The sequence below is a fragment of the Giraffa tippelskirchi genome, chromosome 12, assembly GCF_054371585.1.
Source record: "Giraffa tippelskirchi isolate mGirTip1 chromosome 12, T2T-mGirTip1v1.2.pri, whole genome shotgun sequence".
Taxonomy (NCBI): domain Eukaryota; kingdom Metazoa; phylum Chordata; class Mammalia; order Artiodactyla; family Giraffidae; genus Giraffa; species Giraffa tippelskirchi.
The window spans coordinates 89,654,179-89,676,249 of NC_137286.1; the positions used below are offsets into that span (position 1 = coordinate 89,654,179).

General features: G+C 36.6%; 1 protein-coding gene across 9 annotated transcripts in view; it reads left to right on the top strand.

Annotated features, from left to right (window-relative positions):
- RB1 (RB transcriptional corepressor 1) overlaps positions 1 to 22,071 on the top strand; it is a 117,641-nt gene that overhangs the window by 91,783 nt on the left and 3,787 nt on the right. For 8 of the 9 annotated variants that reach the window (XM_081547448.1, XM_081547449.1, XM_081547447.1 and 5 more), the window contains 9 exons: positions 8,257 to 8,375; positions 11,089 to 11,234; positions 12,702 to 12,847; positions 13,476 to 13,580; positions 14,054 to 14,167; positions 14,265 to 14,428; positions 16,528 to 16,558; positions 19,313 to 19,455; positions 19,973 to 20,022. In XM_081547448.1, coding sequence (XP_081403574.1) covers positions 8,257 to 8,375; positions 11,089 to 11,234; positions 12,702 to 12,847; positions 13,476 to 13,580; positions 14,054 to 14,167; positions 14,265 to 14,428; positions 16,528 to 16,558; positions 19,313 to 19,455; positions 19,973 to 20,022 — 1,018 coding nt within the window. Of the gene's footprint in view, positions 1 to 8,256; positions 8,376 to 11,088; positions 11,235 to 12,701; positions 12,848 to 13,475; positions 13,581 to 14,053; positions 14,168 to 14,264; positions 14,433 to 16,527; positions 16,559 to 19,295; positions 19,456 to 19,972; positions 20,023 to 22,071 lie in introns of all 9 variants that reach the window. The other variant, XR_014070574.1, reaches the window with a different exon arrangement.

Below are 22,071 nucleotides of genomic sequence, written 5' to 3' on the forward strand. Positions count from 1 at the left end.
AAAGTTTTTAAGAACCTGGATTCTTGCATCTTTCCATGCTTAGAAAAGCACTGAAACCATTAACCTTCTACCCAGATGTGTGCTTGGTTGCAAGATTCATCTTCACCGAATGCACATATATACCATCCTCCCCGTTACCTCTTCCAGGCTACAGTCCTCAGTAAGATACTAAATAAACTTGACTCAACTTTAACGTTGTGCTTTTGTTTGTATGTATGTCTTGAAGTAGGCACAACTAGGTCAGCTTTCTTGACTTGTGTTAATTATCCTACATATGGTTGAATGAGCATCTGGGATCTTAAAGGTAGTTCTATCCCACTTGTCTTTTTTTCCTTGATAACATAGTACCCTAAGTTTGGATCTACCTTCTGATTCTGGTTACCATGTCTGTCCTTCACAGTCAAGTCTTGGCCTTACTCTCATTTTCTGACATATGACCATTATCCAAGCCCTACTTGTACCTGGAATCATGACTTCAGTTTTCTCTGACTAAACTCTACTTTCTAAACACATGTGATATCATTCTGTGAGGTTTAAGGTTTTTTTAGGAATACATTTTTTATTTATAATGTGGGAGAGATATTATTAAGGTTCTTAGCAATAATAATGCAGAAGGCAATGGCACTCCACTCCAGTACTCTTGCCTGGAGAATCCCATGGACGGAGGAGCCTGGTAGGCTGCAGTCCATGGGGTCGCTAAGAGTCGGACATGACTGAGTGGCTTCACTTTCACTTTTCACTTTCGTGCATTGGAGAAGGAAATGGCAACCCACTCCAGTGTTCTTGCCTGGAGAATCCCAGGGACGGCGGAGCCTGGTGGGCAGCCATCTATGGGGTCGCACAGAGTCGGACACGACTGAAGCGACTTAGAAGCAGCAGCGGCAGCAGCAATAATAAGAAAAACAGAAAAAGCTTAAAAGTGAACAGATGATATAACTCTACTATTCTAATCAGCAGTTTATAATTTTCCAGGTTAAAAAATGTTTTTTAATTGAGATACAGTTGACCTATCACAGTATATTAGTTTCAGGTGTATAATGTCATGATTCAATATTTGTATATATTGTGAAATGGTCACCACAATAAGTCACTCATCACCATATGTAGTTAGAATTTTTTTCTTGTGATAAGAACTTTTAAGATTTACTCTTTTAGCAACTTTCAAATATGCACTACAGTGTTATTAACTATACTCACCATGCTGTATCTTCTATCATGACTATTTTATAACTAGAAGTTTTTACTTTTTGACCCCCTTCCCCCTTTTTGCCCACCCCTTGCCTCTGGCAACCCTCAATCTGTTCTCTGTGTCTGTGAGCTCTTTTTTTTAGTCCACATATAAGTGAGATTGTACTGTAGAGTCGACTCTGTTGTCTGCAAGGGATTGGCTCCAGCACTCATACAGATACCAAAATCTGTGGATGCTCAAGTCCCTTATATTAAATGGCGTACCCCAATGAGCTGTTTATATCCACAGGTTCCACATCCCCTGATATGGAAGGCTGACTGTATTTGTCTTTGTCTTATTTCACTTGCCATAATGCCCTCAACTAAGAGGTACCTGGCAGCCTGTCTGGGGACAATGTGCTGATTCACCTAATCACCCTCACAGACAAGAAACTGAAGAGTTCCATCACACAAGGAACTGTATTCCTATTTCTCCAGCCTGACTATATCTGCCCTAACCCCTGGCCATTATTAATCTGTCCTTTATTTCTAAAATTTTTGTTATTTCAAAATGTTGTATAAATGAAATCAAATAGGATTATCTTTCTTCTCAGCCAGATTCTCTGGAGATTCATTTAAGATATTGTATGTATCAATAGTTCATACTTTTTTATTGTTGACTAATATTTCATAGTATGAATGTACTGCAGTTTTTTTAACTGTACACATATTAGAGAACATCTGGGCTGATTCTACTTTTTGACTATTACAAGTAAGGCTGCCATAAACATTTGTGTACAGGTTTTATATAAACCTATGAGTTTTCACTGTTTTGGACAAATACTCAAAGAGTGCAGTTGCAAAGTCATGTAATTATTGTGTTGTATGGACTGCCAGATATTTTCCAGAGCACTTGTACCATTTTGAATTACCATCAACAGTACATGGGTGATCCAATTTCTTTTCATCCTTGCCGTTTTTTGGTATTGTTTCAATTTTCTTTTAGCCATTCTGATCATGTAAGGATAGCTCATTGACGTTATAATTTACATTGCCCATCAGGATGATGGCTAATGGTGTTGAATATCTTTTTCTGTTTACTTGTGATCTGTGTTTTCTCTCTGGTGAAGTATCTCTTCATGTCTTTGCCCATTTTCTAATTGAATTGTTTGTGGGGTTTTTTGTTTGTTTGTTTGTTTTTTACCATTGAGAGTTCTTTATATATTCTAGATTCTAGTCTTATGTTGGATATGTGGCTTATAAATAACTTCTCAAAGTTTCTGTAGACTCTTCTCTTCACGTGGTCTTTCTCAAGGCAAAAATTTTAAATTTTGATGAAAGTGCTGTTTATCAGTTTTTTATTTTGCGGATCATGCTTTTGTTTGTCAGGTCTTAAGAACTCTATATCTCCAAGGTTTTCCCCTATGTTTTAAAAGTTTTATAGCTTCACATTTAATATTTAGGTCATCCATTTCCAGTTTATTTTTGTACAAAGTTTGAGATTTAGGTCAAGGTTCATTCTTTTCCCATTGATTTGCTTTTGCACATTTGTCAAAAGGCAATAAAGAACAGATGGGACAAATAGATGTAGAATTTAAACTAACCAAGTCAATGACTACATTAAATGTAAATAGTCCAAACTCCAATTAAAAGGCAAAGATTCTCAGAATGGATAAAAAATAAGACCCAGCTCTTTGCTATCTACAAGAAACCCATTTTAAATATGAAGGTGTAAATATGTTAAAATTAAAAGCATGAATCAAAAGGATAAGTGCAGGGATGGCACTGAGGGTAATTCTAAGACTTACTCTGTGGGTAATTAAGTGATTGATAACAGTTAACCGAAGAGGATATTGAAGAAGTCTTAGCTGATTGGTGATGAAGGTAATACGTTCATGTTAATATTTGAACATGTTAGCATTTGATATACTTGCCACATATATATGTGGAGATCTGAGGTGTCTAGTTGGAAGCACTGGATCTGGAATTTGAAAGAGTAGTTTTAGTCAGAAATGTATTAATAGATTCAGGAGTAAGCAGAGATAGAATTAAAGTCATGATCATGGCTCAGCCAGCATATATATTAGCAAAAGAATCCTGAAAAATATCAGTGTTAAAGAAGTAGTGAAGTTAAATGGGAAAGAACTGTCAGGTCAAGGCCTGCCCACAATTTTGTGTTTTGTATTCTAATTTCCTTTTGCAAGGTAAAATGGTCTTATAATGATTTGGCTTAGGATAGTACAAAAACATTTCCTGTAATGTAGGGCCAACAATATTTCTTAGAATGCCCAGAAAACAATAGCAATTCCTGTCTTCCACTTCCCCTATCGTTAACTTTTCTACTAGCACTGGAGACCTTGTACTTACTTGGATAATCAGAATCTTTTAGGAATACCTTGACCTGATAGCCTTGAAGTCCTTTACTCTCTGGAGACGTTCACTCTTGCTTTAGATGTATGTTAATATGAAAGATCATGTAGAACAGACTTACAACTTATACTTTTTCTATCCATATTACTTATTAAGTGGGATTTATACTAATCTTGCTGACAGGGAGAATCTGGTTTCCTTCACATGATTAAGTGGCAACATGGAGTGAAATGTCCAGAGAGTGATTATGCTAAGAGTTAATTTAAGTAGGTTAGCAATGACATAAAACAGCTTGCCTGAAACCCAAGAGTAAACTTCAGAATCCTGAACGCAAGCAGTGCTATAGATACAAATACATAAATTTTCAAAAGTTAAATATTCCATTAAATATTTTCTTTGGATTAAAAAAGCCAGATTCTGTATTACTTATCCATTGCTGCATAAGAAATTATCCCACAGCTTAACAGTTTAATAAAAGAACTAATGATTTACTTCGCACATAATTTCTGAAGGTCAGGAATCTAGGAGTGGTTTAGCTATGTAGTTTTGGCTCCCATTCTTGCAGGAAGAGTTGTTCAAGTTATCAACCAAGGCTGCCGTCGGGTTTGGTCTTTGCTGGAGTTGGAGAGTCCACCCCCAGGTTCACACACATGGTTGTTGGCAGCCCTCATTCCTTCACTTGTTGTTGGCCAGAGGCTTCATTTGTTTGCCACCTAGACTTCCCTATAGGGTTGCTTGCTCCATGGCAGCTGCTTTCCCCTAGAGCACAAAGAGATCCGTGAGAGAGAACCTAAGATAGAAACTGCAGGTTCTTTATAAGCTAATCTCAGACCTGGCATGCCATCACTTCTGCTGTATGCCATGGACCACACAGACTAACCCAGGTACAGTGTACAAGCGTACAAGGGTGTAAATACCCAGTAGGAAGAATTAATGGGGTTATCTTGGAAGCTAGCTCTACAGTTGATAGTTAGTTATCAATTAGAAAGCAAGTCCTATCATACACTTTGGTCTTTGTGCTTTGCTGTATTTAATCAAACCCATGATAAGGTTTTGTCATATAACATTCTAGAAATATTTATTGAGTGTCCACTATATGCTTGGCACTGGGATTTTAAGAACTCTCTAAAAATCCCACCTGGAAAAGAAGTTAGACTTGGGATATATTTTGAAGTTTGAGCCAATATAACTTTCGTGGATTGGATTCCAGTGGAGAGTGAGAGAAAGAATAATGTAGGCGATTTCTTTTTGCTTTGGACAACTGTGTATAAGTGATAATGATGTGGGGAAAACTGGATAGGAGTGGGAGGTTTTTGTGGTAGAAGATGATTAAAGTTTATTTCAGATGAACATGTTGAGTAAGGCAGAAGAGGACAAATGCTTCTGAAGTGACCCTATCAGTAGCTGACAACTGGAGGATTGCTTACTGTTCTATTCCTACTTCCTAATACAGCACCTGTTACAGAATAGACATGTGGCAAACAATGGGTGGATGGATGCATGATAACTAGGCATTATTGTCATTAGTATCTCCACTTTACAGTACAGAAAAGTGAATCATAACAAGGTAAAGCGACTCTCCAAGGTCAGACAGCCAGTATGTGGTCAAGACTTGAACACCTGTGGTGTGACTCCAGAGTCTGTGCTTCTGTGCATTGCACCATACTTACTATTATTCTCATGGCATACTTCATTCTCTATATCTGTACACCTCTGTATCAGTTGGGTTGGGAGAGATGGAGTAATAAAACTGATACTTGGGTGAAACATGAAGACTGTTGGTGAGCAGAATGGCACCTGCATTCTTAGAAGAAGAATTCACTTTGGTATAATCCTATTGTGATAATTCAACCAGGTAAACCATCTATGGGTTTATATCATATTTGAAGAGAAAATAAAATGCCCATCAGCCACATACCTATGTCCTATTAAAGGCTCAAGTTTACTTGCATATCTCTGTGAGTCTCGAGGTCTTCTGAAAGGTCTTTGTTTGAGAAAAGAATGGGATAAGGCCACTCCTGCTGAATATATGTGGATTCATCCCATATGAAAAGATATTCAGTTCATCAATGACTAAAAAATGTAAAACACTGACTATGACATACATGCATTAGCTGGTTTTCATTGTTAGCCTTACTTTACTCAGATGAAAGCCATTATTGAGATTGCACTTCAGAGTGCCCCTAATGAATATAGGAAAGAATGACTTGACAATAGGAATTAGTACAATACATTATGGTGGTTGTAGAATAAATCAGTATTGTTTACTTTTTAAAGATTTTGTTTAACTTAGTTTATTGCTGTTTTAGTCACGCAGAGGTTTTCAGGCTTTATGTAGTCTGGTTGTTTTGTGTTTTTCTTTATGACTTCTGGGTTTTGGTCAAACCTAGAAAGGCCCTTCCTTATCAAGAAGTTATAAAGAAGGAGAGGAAGGTATGTAAAGAGAACAAAAGGTAACTCTGTGAGGTAATGAGTGGTAACTAGCTTGATTGTGGTGATTATTTCACAATGTGTGTTTGTATGAAACCATCACATAGTACACCTTAAATATATATGGTTTTTGTCAATTATACTTCAATAAAGGTGAAAAAAGATTTTAAAAAAGAAGTTATAAAGATATTCTTTTGTATTTCTAATACTTCTTCAATTTTGTTTTTTAATGTAAGTAATTGAATTTTTATATATTGTGAAAGTGTAATAGCCTTTTTTTTTCCAAACTGTTAACTAATTTTTCAAACACATTTTATTGAATAGACAGAAAACCTACATTCTACAGTGTTTTGTATTTTTATTTACAGATGCACCACTTTTCCTTTTTATATAAACCTAGCATCTTGGCAATTTGTCTGTTTTCCTTTCTTTCTTAGTTCAAGCACTAAAAGAGTGAAATAAGTATGGCCCCAGGTTTTATGGTCTTGCAAGGTGTCACCTCCAGAAAGTTGCAGTTTTTGAATCAATTATTTTAATGGCTCTTACTGCTGGTCTTACATTTTTATAAATGATTTTTAAATTATGCTTTTTAAACTTCTTGCTTGGTATATAGAAATATATTTTGCATTGGTTTTACAACAGTACTGAGACCTTGCTTATCTCTCTCATTCTAATAATTTCTCTGTAGATCCTTTTGAGTTTTCTTTGTTGTTTTTATTTACTCGCTAAGTTGTGTCCAACTCTTTCCTGACCCCGTGGACTGTAGCCTGCCAGGTTCCTCTGTCCATGGGATTCTCCAGGCAAGAATACTGGAGTGGGTTGCCATTTTCTCCTCTAGGGGATCTTCCTGGCCCAGGGATTGAACCCACATCTCCTGCCGTGGCAGGTGGATTCTTTACCACTGAGCCACCTTATTGACATAAATCATTTGCAAATAATGGTATTTTTGTTCTTTTTTCCTTCTTGGTCTTTTGATCTTTAATTTCTTTTCTTTATCTTTTGAATTGACTGGAACATCAAGTGTAATACTGAATAGAAAGCATGATAATGGAACATCCTTCTCTTATCTCCGACTTTTTAAGGGGAATTACACATGCTGTTTGCTGTGGGGTTTTTGTCTATTTGTAGATGCCATTTATCAAATTAGGAGTACCCTTCTGTTCCTAAGTGTCTTAAGACTTTTCTTCTTTTTTAGCATAATAAATGGGTTGTTAAATGAGAGCTTTTTCTGCATTGATTTTGACAATATTTTCCCCCTTAGATTTATTAGTAAGGTGAATTCCATTATAGATTTTCTAACATTGAACTAATCTTGCAACCTGGATAAACTCATCTTGATAAATGACATACTCTCCTTTTAACACTGCTGATTTGGATTGCTAATTTTAGAATTTTTGTATCTGTTTATGAGTGAGAATGGGCTATAATTTTTCTTTTTGTAATGTCCTTGACAGTTTTTAGTATCAATGTTGTACTAGCCTCAAAAATCAGAGAGAGAATGTTCTTACTTTTTCCATTCTCAGAAGAGTTGAAGTAAAAGTGGAATTATCTGTTCCTTGAATGTTTGGTAGAATTTATTGGTAAAACCAGAGGTACTTGAATGTTTTCTTTGTGGGGAGACTTTTAATTACCGTTTCAAATTCCTTAATACTTTATAGGACTATTGAGGTTTATTTCTTACTGAGTTTTGTTAATTTTTATTTTTGTGGAATTTTCCACCTGGTCTACATTTTCCAGTTTATTGACATAAAAGTTTTTATAACTGTCCCCTATTATCTTTCTGATCTTTGTAATGGTGGCCCCATTTTTGTTCCTAATATTATTTATCTGTCTCTTCCTTTCTCAGTCTGACTGGAGGTTTGTTTAATTTTATTAGTTCTTTCAAAGAAGCAGTTATTAGCTTTGTTTATCAGACCATGTATTTTGTCTTTGTTTTCAGTTTCATTAAATCCTGCTCATATCTCTATTATTTTCTACCTTCTACTTTCTTTGAGTCTTTTCTGTATCTCTTTCTCTAACTTTTAATTTCTTTTCTAATATAAGCATTTGAAGGTATACATATTCCTAGTTCTTTATTTTGTGCATGGTACAAAAATTGGCAGTTGTTTTCAAAATGGAAACAAGAACCTTATTCTGACCTCAGAATTGCCGTTGTCAATTACGGCTGTATTGATAATGCTCACACAGCTATATTGATAATGCTCGCCATGTCAAGCAGTGTGATTCTGATACATACATAAGAAGGACATGCTTACCAGTGTTGTTTTAATGTCATCTTATTTCATGTAGGATTCACCTTTATTTGATCTTATTAAACAAGCAAAGGACCGAGAAGGACCAGTTGATCACTTTGAACCTGCCTGTACTCTCAACCTTCCTCTCCAGAATAATCACACTGCAGCAGATATGTGAGTGACATCTGTTGTCCATTCAGCTCACAAAAGGATTCTGAGCATAGTGTGATACAAGCTGTTATGCAAAAGCTGCAGGGAATAGAATTTTGCATAAGACATTGTTCCTGCTTCCAAGAATCCAGAGTATAAGATACATGACCCAAATAAAGGTCATATACAGCGGTACAGAGTGCTATTGAAATCACTCCAGTTTAGTGTCATGAGGACAGTTTTCATGCAGGGATGACGATTTAGATAATCCGCAAAGGTGGACTAGGATTTCAACATGGAAACCAGAGAGGAGGGAGGAGGCAGAAAGAGCATGAGCCCTGAAGTACAACAGCCAGGAAAGCAGGAAACATTTTGCCAGAAGTGTAGCTCAGTGCCTTTGTAGTGAAGCATAGGATGGGAATGGGAAGATCCCCTGTAGAAGGGCATAGCCTATGCTCTGAAACATTCCAGCTACATTGCCTTTCACAGGAATGTGTGTAATGTTATGTTTCTGTTTAGTTCTGTGTAAGAATTGATGTTACACAGCTCTGTGATGAGTGAAGGGGCTGTTTTCCAGAGGTGCCATTTCCATGCTAATTTGTATCCAAAGTATTTCTGGTGTGTGGAACCTCTGCCTTCATGTATAACTTAGCTTGCTAGGTAATATGTTAATATAAATACGTCAAGCCTTATCTTTTTCTTTAATTCAATAAGCAGTTGACTGTCGGGTGCCAGGAAACGTTTTAGGCACTGGGAACACGAAGGCAAGTAAGATGGATGAGGTCCTTCCCTTCACAGAACTTTCTGTGAAGTTTCCATTCTGAAGAAAGGAAATCAACAGTGAACATGGAAACTAATATATAAAGTGATCTTAGAGTATAATAAGTTCTGTGATGGAAATAAACAGAATGATGTGAAAGAGAGAAGCTGAGAGAGTGATAGAATGTTTAGGGCAGCTTTCTCTATTGAAACGATATTTGACTTGAGACTTCAAGAACAAATCGATGCCGGCCTGCCAGAATCTGTATGGTGTGCATTCCAGGCAGAGCAAACAGTGCGTGCAGCGTCCTGGGTGATCAAACTTAACCTGATCTTAGGAACAGAAAGAAACCCCAAAGCAAACAGGAGGAGAACGGTACAAGGTGAGGCTGGAAAGGCAGACTGCGGCAAGACCTTGTAGAGTCTCATCAGCCACAGAGAGGAGTTCGGATTTTAAAAGGCTGTGGGAAAGCATTAAGGTTTTAAACAGAGGGGCAGCTTGCTATAATTTGTATTTTTAAAGGGCTGCTTTCTGGCTGCCATTTGAAGTACAGATGGGGTAGGAGGAGAGAAAAGAACAGGGCAGGGAAGAAAGTGGAAAGACCCAGTTTGGAGACAATTTCAATAGTGCAAATGAGAGATGTAAATAAATGAGTTGGTCTAAGATATGTCAGTAAAGATACAAAGAAATGGAAAATATCTAGGGTATGTTTCTAGAGGGAGAACTTTCTTTTCCATTGGGTTTGAAGATTGGGAAAAGGAAAAAATTAAAAATACCTCCTAAGTCTTTGACTTAAGAAACTGGTTGTAATGCGGAGCCATTTCTTGAGATGGGAAAAATGGGGGAGAAATGAAGAGCTCCACTTTGGCCTTCTTAAGTCTGAGGTTCAGGAAGCGAAGTCAGTATTATCCTACTTAGATTATAATTATTACCTATTATCCAGCAGGTAATATTTTCACCTGGAATTCAGGGGAGACTAACTTCTACCCAAGTTAAGTCAGTCTACAGTATTGCTAGTGAATTGAAGGGAAATTCAAGGGTGATAGACTAGACGCTGGTACTTACAAAATCATGATACTGGTTCCCTTTTTCTAGTGTTCTAGTTAATATATTACATGTAGTAGAAACATCCATAGTAAGGTACAAATCCTACTTCCTGCTCAGGATTATTTCTCAGCTGTACTGAGTCACTCAGTCGTGTCCAACTCTTTATGACCCCATGGACTGTAGCCTGCCAGACTCCTGTGTCCATGAGATCCTCCAGGCAAGATTACTGGAGTGGGTTGCCATGGCCTCCTCCAGCAGGTGGATTCTTCTACCATCTGATACTAAAACAGAATTAGAAGGTAGACGTGGACTATCCTCTGAAATAAAGGGCAACACAGAGCAGTGGTAGGTCAGAAACTGAGAGTTAATATGTACTAATATCTCTGTCTCGATTTATGCCTCACATGTGTAGTATATGGGTGTAGACCTGCCTTGATAATGTTACCTGAAATATTAACTCATATAATTCTGTGCTATATAATTTAGGAAGATGTATGTATGTGTAACTTAAGTCTTATGTAAATGAACTGTAGTTATCAGTGAAACATTTTTAAGAGAAGAATCAGAGAAATTGATATTTTAATATCAATGGCTTGTTCTTTAAAGCTGGAGTCATTTTTATGATCTCAATCCCACTTTAATTATTAAAATCGAACATACAAATATATATAGCTATTTTTTCCAATAAGGCAGTAATTTCCAGGAAAAGCCATTTATTAAAATATGGCTAGAAATGATAACAACAAGCTTAGTTTTCCTCTTAAGCTCTCTTTTCCAACTTGTATTTAAATAGACTTTGGTGTAAAACAGTAGATTAAATAGACAAGATGTGTTTGGATGCATGTGTACAGCTGTGTGTGTTTGTGTATCTGTGAAAGAGAGAGATTCTTAGCAAAGTTCACATGAAGACTTTTCCTTGAATATATCTAGGTATCTTTCTCCTGTAAGATCACCAAAGAAAAAAGGATCAACTCCACGTGTAAATTCTACTGCAAATTCAGAGGCACAAGCAACCGCAGCCTTCCAGACTCAGAAGCCATTGAAATCTACCTCCCTTTCACTCTTCTACAAAAAAGGTTAGTAGATGATTACTTTCAAGAGTGTGGACTCTGAAACGAGGCTGACTGGATTCAAATCTTGGCTCTTCAGCTTACTAGGTATGACTTTGGGCAAGTCACTTTAAAAGCTCTATGCCTCAGTTTCCTAATCCGTAAAATGGAAATAATAATAACCTACCTTATTTGGATTTTGAGATAATTAAATGAATGAATACATAAAATGCTTCTAACAGTGTCTAGCACATAGTAAGCACTCAAAAAATGTCAGATGTTGTTATTGTTGCTGCTTACTGTTATGCTTTCAAATTTATGCTCGGAAATATTTGCTCCTAACATTACTTCTGCTGTTGAGGTGTGTAAGTTGAGATTATACAATGGGCTGTGGCCTAATGCAGATGCATTTCCTGGTGACCAGGTTGTACAACATTTTCTGATTGTGTGTGTGTGATGGGGTGGGGAGGTCATTTGGGTGTCTGTGCATGTACATGCAAGTGCACACCCACTTGAAACTCTTTGAAGAAAGGTAAAAGGCCAGATTCCTCTGTGATAAATCTTATTTATGACTTGAATAAAGTGAATATACTGAGCTTTATAGGCATGTTATAAGTCCTTAAATTAGAGCAGTGGTTCCAAAGTGTGGTCCCCAACCAGCAGAATCCACCTCACTTGATAAGTTGCAGAAAGGAGAATTTTTGTTTGACCCCCAATGCTGGAACTACTCAATCAGAGACTCTAGTAGGATGAGGAAAAAAATCCTTGTTTTAACAAGCCCTCAGCGCAAGTCTGATGTAAGCCAAAGTTGAGGACCAGTGGAATAAATTATTAACTAAAACATTCTGATTACTTTATGCAAGTCTTTGACAGGTGCATTTAAACCAGATGGAGGAAAATTCAATTTTGTGGATTACTTTTTTCCAACCTGTGTTCCAGTAGTATTTTTAAATAAACTTGCTCAATATATTTAATATCACAGTCACATTACCACTTAGGTAATCTACAAGTCTAGCATTTTTATAGAGAAATACGCTATTTGTTTTTTGTTTTCAGGATTGAAAAAATTAAGGGAGTTCGGAAATTCTGTTGTTTTAAAAAATAATTACTCTCTTGAATATTAATAGAATATTCAACATCTGTGATGAGTGATTACCAATGAAACTGAAACAAACCATATTTGGGTTGTCTAATTTCACAATATCTTAGGCTCTTTCTTCCTCTAATTTTCACCTCTGCCTCAATTTTATGCTATAATAATTCAGCAAAAGAACTATTTTTGCTGAATAGTATTTTCAGCAAAGTACTATTTTGCCTTCTATGTATGTAGGACAGTGCTAAGACTAGAAATCATAAGGAAAATAGTGGGAGAGATGAAGTTAATGTTAAATGCTCTTTAACAGCATTTTGTTATAACAGTTTAATGTTTTGAAAATATCTCTACCTGTGATACAAAATTAAGAGTAAATATGATTAAACCCCTTATTTTTATAGTGTATCGACTAGCATATCTTCGACTGAATACCCTGTGTGCACGCCTTCTGTCTGACCACCCAGAACTAGAACATATCATCTGGACCCTTTTCCAGCACACGCTGCAAAATGAGTATGAACTCATGAGAGACAGGCATTTGGACCAGGTAAGGAAATTATGCACTTCTCTTCTCTTCTCCTGCTTACTTATTAGCTATGTATTGATTTCTTAAGAAAAGTTTGATTCAAATGAGAAGCTGCATCAATTTAGTTAACATGTATTTGCTTACTGGCTACCCTTTATATTTTTGCTGTATTTTTTACAAATGAGAACTTGAGAATATTTCAGTATTTACTTATTTAATGTCATGAAAGATCTCATTGCAGAAACCACTGAAGAAACTTTATCATAGGCGTTTTCTGTGTTGTTGTAAACTAGAATTCATTTAGTGTGGAAGCATGAGACATAAGAATAGTTGATCTAAAATAGTGCCAAATGAGCTCAGGATGGGAAAAGATAATTCTGTAGGAGATTAAATTTCTTTTTTTTTTTTTTTTTAACTAAAAGAAAGATAACTGCATTTTAGAACACAGTTCAGTTCAGTCACTTAGTCATGTCCGACTCTTTGCGACCCCATGGACTGCAGCACACCAGGCCTCCCTGTCCATCACCAGCTCCTGGAGTTTACTCAAATTCATGTCCATTGAGTTGGTGATGCCATCCAACCATCTTATCCTCTGAGCACAACCATGTAAAAAAACCCTGACTCTTTCTGTATCACATTTATTTACTAGATTATGATGTGTTCCATGTATGGCATATGCAAAGTGAAGAATATAGACCTTAAATTCAAAATCATTGTCACAGCATACAAAGATCTTCCTCATGCTGTTCAGGAGGTAGGTAATTTTCCATGATAATAATTTTCAAAATATATCCATATCTATAATATGGGTAACTTTAGTCATTAATTGTACCATATGTTCTGACTGATTTGTATAAATTTACATATCCACCTTTAATTTTCATATTATTAGTTAATTATTTGTAATTAAAATGTAATTGGGAAGCTAACACTTTAATATTCATATTATAAAATAAATAGGGAACACTGTATTGTGCCAATAAGCAGAATATTTGTAATAAACTTTTATACATATATATATAAAACACATACTGTATATATGTATGACTTTTCACTTCTAGTAGAATAGCTATAATCCAAGCCTAAAATGGCTTTTTTGGATTGTTTTTTCCTATAAAGTAATGCGTCTTTTTACTGTTAAAAAGTATCATGAACTATTAAAATAGAAAATCTAAAGAGATAAATTCCCAAATTCATCTAACAAGTATTTTTGCTCTTCTTCCTCAGACATTTAAACGTGTTTTGATCAGAGAAGAGGAGTATGATTCCATTATTGTATTCTATAATTCAGTCTTCATGCAGAGACTGAAAACAAATATTTTGCAGTACGCTTCCACCAGGGTATGTTGAAGGCATCCTTTATTTGGGCAAATCTACTTATAAAGCAGTGGATCTCACTAAAATGTTAAGTAATCTCCTGTTTTTGTTTTTGCTGTAGCCCCCTACCTTGTCACCGATTCCTCACATTCCTCGAAGCCCTTACAAGTTTTCTAGTTCACCTTTACGGATTCCTGGGGGGAACATCTATATATCACCCCTAAAGAATCCATATAAAATTTCAGAAGGTCTGCCTACGCCAACAAAAATGACTCCAAGATCAAGGTTTGTGTTTTCTTTTTAGGAAAGCAGTAAAGAATGAGAGGGTGGGGTGTTTTTTTTTTTTAATCCAAGCATAAAAATATAAAGCTTTCTTCATTTACTACAAGCTAGTCTCTAATTTCCTAATTTATATTAAGCTATATGATAAAAAATAAAAATCGAGGGTGTTGGGGGTGAGATAATCTGTTTACTTAGATGGGTTTGCAAATTTAGTCATCAACTTTCCTGGCTTCTGGGGTGTTTTGTAAATAATCTGTACCAGTTTGATCCTAAGTTTCAGATCACTCTCAGAGTTTTTTAAGTAGCCACCCTACTAAACAAAGTAGATTGCTTTTGTTAAGAGTTTTTATTCTAGAGTTTATTGCATGTCCTGTGAACTCTTTCTGTGGATCTGTTCATCTTGCTTATGAAAATGTAGATGACTGATTAAATGTAGATGATGGTAAATGACGTCTTTAGAAGTCCATCCCTACTTCTGCCTGCGGCCTCCTTATATTACCTTGGGCAGGTCTCTACTTCAGAAGGCTGCTGTGGCTCAGGTAAATGATGAGTGTGAAGCTGTTTTAAATTCTCAGATGAAAGGCTCTGTGCACCTACAAATCATTATGTTATCTCCCGCACTCAACAGTGGGTGCTCTCTGGCTTTGAAGTACTTCAGCTGACTTATTATACGCTATCATGGGCTATTTGAAACTGACTTTATTTGAATAGTGGAGGCAGATTAATTAGTAAAGTTAATGTAGTCTCATCTCAGAAATTGTTATCCCATATAGTTGCACTTAATGGGCAAGAAAAACAAACAAGAAGAAGGGGATCTATTAATCCTATGAAAACATTAGTGTAGTGTGTTTACTTATATAAGCAATGCACACATAAAAATTTCAAACTACAGTAAAAGAAAAAGTAGAAAATAACTGGCAAATGATATAAATGGTCTCATGTGCCCCTGTGTTATTTTCTGTATATTTGGTGTTTTTATGGTTGAGCATCTATGTACTGATATCTACAACTTAACATTCTAAGCTGCTGAGGTGCACACTATGTCTAATGTATACATTGCTACAGGAAAATGTATACTTAGGTAAATTTTTAATGATGATAATTAACCTATATTATGCTGATAATGATAGCTACTTGCTGATCTTTTAGTTAATTCACTTCTGGGCTGGAGTCCTTTAGCAAAAAAAAGTCACATTCTGAAAATCCTGATCAGCTATTATGAGAGCATCTTAACATATTTCGCTAAATCATATAGAATGATGGCTACTTACCAAAGAATTGGAGAACAATAAAATCCATATATCTATTGATTCCATGTGCATATGATCAAATCTTTGCCATATCAGGCTAATGCTGTTCTTCAGCTTTATTATCAAGTGCATAAATTATATGATTAAAACAGGGACAAACTAAGAGATTTCTGATTCTAGGATATGTGTTAAATGTTGTTTTAGTCGCTAAGTCATGTCCGACTGTTTTGTGACGCCATGGACTGTAGCTCACTAGGCTCCTCTGTCAGTGGGATTTCCCAGACAAGTGTACTATAGTGGGTTGCTGTTTACTTCTCCAGAAGATTTTCCCAACCCAGGGATCAAACCCATGTCTCCTGCATTGGCAGACAGATTCTTTATCACTGAGACACCTGCGGAGCCCACATGTTAAATAACCTTTACCATGTATCAATATAGATCCTAAACAGAATTCGGATTATCACTTATACAGTTTTACCAAATATAACTTGAATTTTTAATGAGAAAATATGAAAAAAATTTGAATTGTTTCCTTACTCATTGATTTATGAAGAATTAAGTATGGGTAAACTTAAAATTTTCTTTTACCCTCTTTCCTTGTGAGCAATGGCAAAATATATTCTTGTAGACATGCAGTTCTTGCTTTAAAAATCTAAGGAACCAGCTCAGTGTGTGACTAGACTATCGCTACCAAAATAAGCCTTTAATGAGTATAATTTGTCAGTGGTTCTAGGGGTAGAGAAAACCTTTGATTTGGTCTTCCTGTGAGTTCAGAATGACGTGTGTATGTTCATCTCTGCATAGTTGTTTATGATTTGCATTACTAATTTGTGTTTTATATTAACTTGACAGAATCTTAGTATCGATCGGTGAATCATTTGGGGTGAGTATTTTTTCTGTGAATTACAATAGCATGATACTGTAATTATAAAAGAATTTGAAATTTTCTGTATTTGAATTTATAAATGCTACTATTCAAGTACCTCATTCAAGCATGTTGCCTAAAATTTAGAAGATATATATCAGATTTATTTTCAAATCAGTTTTAATTTTAAATCATATTCATAATTGGTATATTTCAAAACTGCTTTCTAAACACCTTTGAGACTATATGTGTGTATACATTAATGTATATACATACAAATATATATGTGCATTATATAGTCTCAAAAGGAATGTTTTAAAAAACAGCTTTGAATTTTACTAATTGGGAGTATGATTTAAAATACTCCAAAATGTAGTCACCACGTCCACTTGCCACCAGCCAGTGCCTACTGGCCTCCTTCTATACATATACACACTTTTGCTTTTCCTTCCTCTCCAACTTCTAGGATATTCTTCCCTGGTAAATTGATTAGGAATTGGTTTATGCCCCAGTGTAAGTGACAGACTATGTGGTGGTCTTTGTTCCAGAGGAATCCAGGGGAAAGTTAAGCTTTGAAATGGTTATTCTAGTCTGGGAGCCTACTACTCTAGCTGGCCTTTCCCTACTGTCACTAATTCACAATCCTATATTCAGTGAGCATTACTGAATATTTCATCCCACAACCCCTGCCTATATTTATTATTTATTGCTGCATAACGCGGAGAAGGCGATGGCACCCCACTCCAGTACTCTTGCCTGGAAAATCCCATGGACGGAGGAGCCTGGTAGGCTACAGTCCATGGGGTCGCTAAGAGTCGGACATGACTGAGTGACTTCACTTTCACTTTTCCCTTTCATGCACTGGAGAAGGAAATGGCAACCCACTCCAGTGTTCTTTCCTGGAGAATCCCAGGGACGGAGGAGCCTGGTGAGCTGCCGTCTGTGGGGTCGCACAGAGTCAGACACAACTGAAGCGACTTAGCAGCAGCAGCTGCATAACAAACCAACCCGAGACTTAGGTATTTAAACCTTTTTTAATCTCATTCCTTGTGAGTCATTGAGCAGGCCTGGCTCAGCCGGGTCCAGGGTCTGTCTGTACGAGGCTGCAGTCAGCATGTCAGCTGGATCTGCAGTTATCTCCAGGTTCACCTGGAGGACCACCTCTCTCACTCAGACTCACTCGTATGGCTATTGGCTGATCCTCAATGGCTGTTGGCTCAAGCCAACATCAGTTCCTTGACACCCGGGCTTCTCCCTTGAGTGGCTGGCTGCTCACAACATAACAGCTTGCTTCTCCCAGAGCAGGGACTCCAAGAGAGGAGGGAGGGGAAGAGGGAGATAAGAAGCAAAATTGAATTGTCTTCTTGTCATATTGGAAATGACTTGCCATCACTTTTGCTACATTATTTTGTCAGAAGCAGGACACTAGGTCCAGACCCATATTCAAGGAGACAATTAGTGAGAGCCATTCTAGTGTCTGCCTGCGCGCTGCCCCCAATAAAATAACTAGAGAGAGATACATGTTGTATACTAGAAGACCAAATGTTAACATGTGTGTTACAGATAGTAAATGCGATGACATTTAGCTCAACACAGGCTACAGCTGTCAAGCTTCACAAAGGTGATGTGGACCACATAAATAGGATTGGATCCAGATTAAGTATAGAGTAGTGGTCTTCAGACTGTTTTGCTTGCCATAAACTCTGAAAGAATTGAAAGAATGTTATACATACTTCCATATTTTAAAGCTGATAACTGGAAATCCATTTAATACATGTACAGAATTTCATTTCTATCGTATTGTACATGCGGTCTAAATATATTTTCCATCAAAATCTGGTTTTGCATTTAATTTTTGGAAACTTAGTTCATTTAATTTTTGGTAATTTAGCTAATGAAGATTAGCTTTGCATAATTAGCAAAGCTAATCCTCAGTGTCAAATCAGTCAAATCAGATTTAACTTCTATTGGAAAGTCTGATTTCATTCTAGACTCCAAATAAACATGTTAATACACATCACTGAGGTAGTCACCTCACTCTGGTTCTGAAATAGATAAGACAACAGTTTTTCCATGTGTTTGTCCTTTGTATAAAATAAGGTATTGTGCCCTCCTTAGCATTTTTTATCAAAGGTTTCTTTACTGTGAAAGGATTCTTCCTCAGGAGGTATATATCTCAAATTATCTCTAATAGTACTTGGAAGGACTCAAATGCTTTAAGTTTTTCAGATATTTAATATTTTATTTTAAACCTTTAAGAGTTAGGAATATCAACAAAGACTACATCAGCGATTTCAAATTTATAAGCTGTATACTTGTCAGCATGATATTCATAAAGTGAATCCAAAACTATTATTCACAAGACACCTCTTAGTGAATTCTTGTAACATTTGCTCCAGTTATGCTATGCTTTAAAAAGAAAAAAAAAAAACAACAAAGTTCCAGAAAGCTCTTCTAGCTTTGCATGCCTCTGAGAAGTAGCCCTGGTTTTGTGCATGGGTAAGTTCTAAAAATGAGGAACCAGGACTTCTGGAGTAGTAGTAAGAGTTGTTGGGAAGACACAGGAGGGTGTGAAAAGAGCGGGTATTTATTGGGGCAGAGTTAGGTGCAGTTAGTCTGATTTTAACATTTTTCATATCTCCCGTTTGGTCCAAAAAAGCAGACAGTTATACGCAGATATTACGTCTGCCTGATTTTTGACCCACGTCAAACCTGCAATTTGGGGTTGCTAACTACAAAATGATCTAAAATAAAGAATTCCATAATTTGTAGACTTCTGAGAAGTTCCAGAAAATAAATCAAATGGTGTGTAACAGCGACCGTGTGCTCAAAAGAAGTGCTGAAGGAAGCAACCCTCCTAAACCACTGAAAAAGCTGCGCTTTGACATCGAAGGATCCGATGAAGCAGATGGAAGGTAGGGACAGTGTTAGCACGTGTGTCAGTAGCTGAGCTGGTCGTCAGGAGAACCCAGAGTGGCCGCTCTTGTCCTGGCTTCTGCCAGTCTCTTTCATGCCAATTTTATTTTGGAAATTATGAGGCTTGCTCAAAATAAAAGATGTGACTGCATCCCAAAGTTAAAAAAGTACCACGTAAATCTACTGAAATTCATTGAAAATATCAGATGTTTACAAATCTAATCAGGCTTTACAATGCCATGGATAGAATTTTGTTAGTTTTGGTTAACATTAGATTTTAAAATACTCACTCTTGAAAAATGCTACCCTATTTTATAAGAACCACTGATAAGATATCTAGGCTCATAAATTTATGACATTTGTATTTTAGATGTTTGATCTATAATCTTTTGACAGTAAAAGCTACTTACTGAAGTAAGAGCATAAATACTCATTGAAAATGCCATAGTTTTTGGAAATTTGAGTTTTTCATTTATACATATACATATGAAATATTTTGCATTTTTAAATCTGCAGTAAACATCTCCCAGGGGAATCCAAATTTCAACAGAAACTGGCAGAAATGAGTAAGTACTTATCTGAGTAAGGAAATGAACAATTGTTTACATTGTGGAAAGCCTTTTCATTATAAAAGGATAAATTTATAGAATCCCTTGAATTAACAGGCTTTTTTATGCATTTAAAATATAATTCAGTCAACAATATGTTATTTACAAGCATCTGTGGATTAAATGTATGATGCAAAGTGCAGGTCATCTTCATCCATCCCAACATCTGCCGTGCAGCAGGAAGACCAAGAAGTGAAACCACATCTTCATCACGGATGGCTGTGGTTAGAAAATATTTTAGGATAGCAGAACTGTAATGAGGAACTTTCTGAGTGCTGGATATAGGGTGGATGTTAGAAACTTAGCATATATAAATATCATCACCCTTACTTAAAGAATAATCTTTTATTCTGCTATTACCGAACTTTCCTAATTTGCAAGTTTTAGAACTGAATTTCAAACAAAAGTTTTCCATTACTAGAAATCAGAATTTTGATAAAGAACACTAAATCATTTTCCAACTTAGACTGACGTAAGTTTGGAATGTTAGTTCAGTTCAGTCACTCAGTCGTATCTGACTCTTTGCGACCCCATGGACTGCAGCATGCCAAGCTTCCCTGTCCATCACGAACTCCCAGAGTTTACTCAAACTCATGTCCATTGAGTTGGTGATACCATCCAACCATCTCATCCTCTGTTGTCCCCTTCTTCTCTTATCTTCAATCTTTCCCAGCATCAGGGTCTTTTACAATGAGTCAGCTCTCCGTATCAGGTGGCCAAAGTATTGGAGTTTCAGCTTCAACATCAGTCCTTCCAATGAACACCCAGGACTGATCTCCTTTAGGATGGACTGGTTGGATCTTGCCGTCCAAGGGACTTGCAAGAGTCTTCTCCAACACCACAGTTCAAAAGCATCAATTCTTCGGTGCTCAGCTTTCTTTATAGTCCAACTCTCACATCCATTCATGACTACTGGAAAAACCATAGCTTTGACTAGATGGACCTTTGTTGGCAAAGTAATGTGTCTGCTTTTTAATATGCTGTCTATGTTGGTCATAACTTTCCTTCCTAGGAGCAAGCGTCTTTTAATTTCATGGCTGCAGTCACCATCTTCAGTGATTTTGGAGCCCTAAAACATAAAAGTCTGTCACTGTTTCCACTGGAATGTTGAGGCAAATGGAATTCTCTCCTAGACTAATCTGAGACTGTGAAAGATTAACCCAAGTAGAGTTAAATGGAAAGCACGTTAAGAAAAAGACCTGCAGACTTCCCTGGTGGTCCCATGACGGAGATGGCGCCTTCCAGTGCAGGGGGTGTGGGAGCTAAGATCCCACATGCCTCACAGCCAAAAAGTCAAAACATAAAACAGAAACAGTAACAAATTCAATAAAGACTTTTAAAACTGGTCCACATTTTAAAAAAAAAGGAAAAAGATCAGTGTGCATAAATTGTTTGTTGTTGTTTAGTTGCCAAGTCATGTCTGACCCTTTGAGCCCACCAGGCTCCTCTTTCCATGAGACTTCCCAGGCAAGAATACTGGAGTGGGTTGCCATTTCCTTCTCCAGGGGACCTTTCCAACCAAGAGATCGAACCCGGGTCTCCTGCATTGGCAGGTGGTTTCTTTACCACTGAGCCACCAGGAAAGCACAGACTGTTACTGGACTGTCTTAGAGAGGTAGCCACAAAATGTCACCAGGAAAAGGTGACATTTCCTGGTAATCTGGTGCCAGATCCATTAACAGGAAACAGAGCCAGGTCTTGGAAAGAAGACAAATATTTAAGAGATAATAAGAATTAAAACTGTCATCCTTAGGTCATAGGACATATCGATAAGAACAATACCAATTAAAATGTGACTTTTTAAAAAGAGGCTTTCTCTCAGTACATCTCTGTATATACTAACTTTGAGATAAAAAGTTTTTAAAAATACTTTTGATTTTAAACCATTTTTCTATGTATATTATTTTGAAGATACTATTGAAACTAAATGTAACAAAAGTTTTAAGTTCTTTGCTTATAAATGAATCTCTTTTTGGATTCTACATCAACTAATATACTACTGTTTTA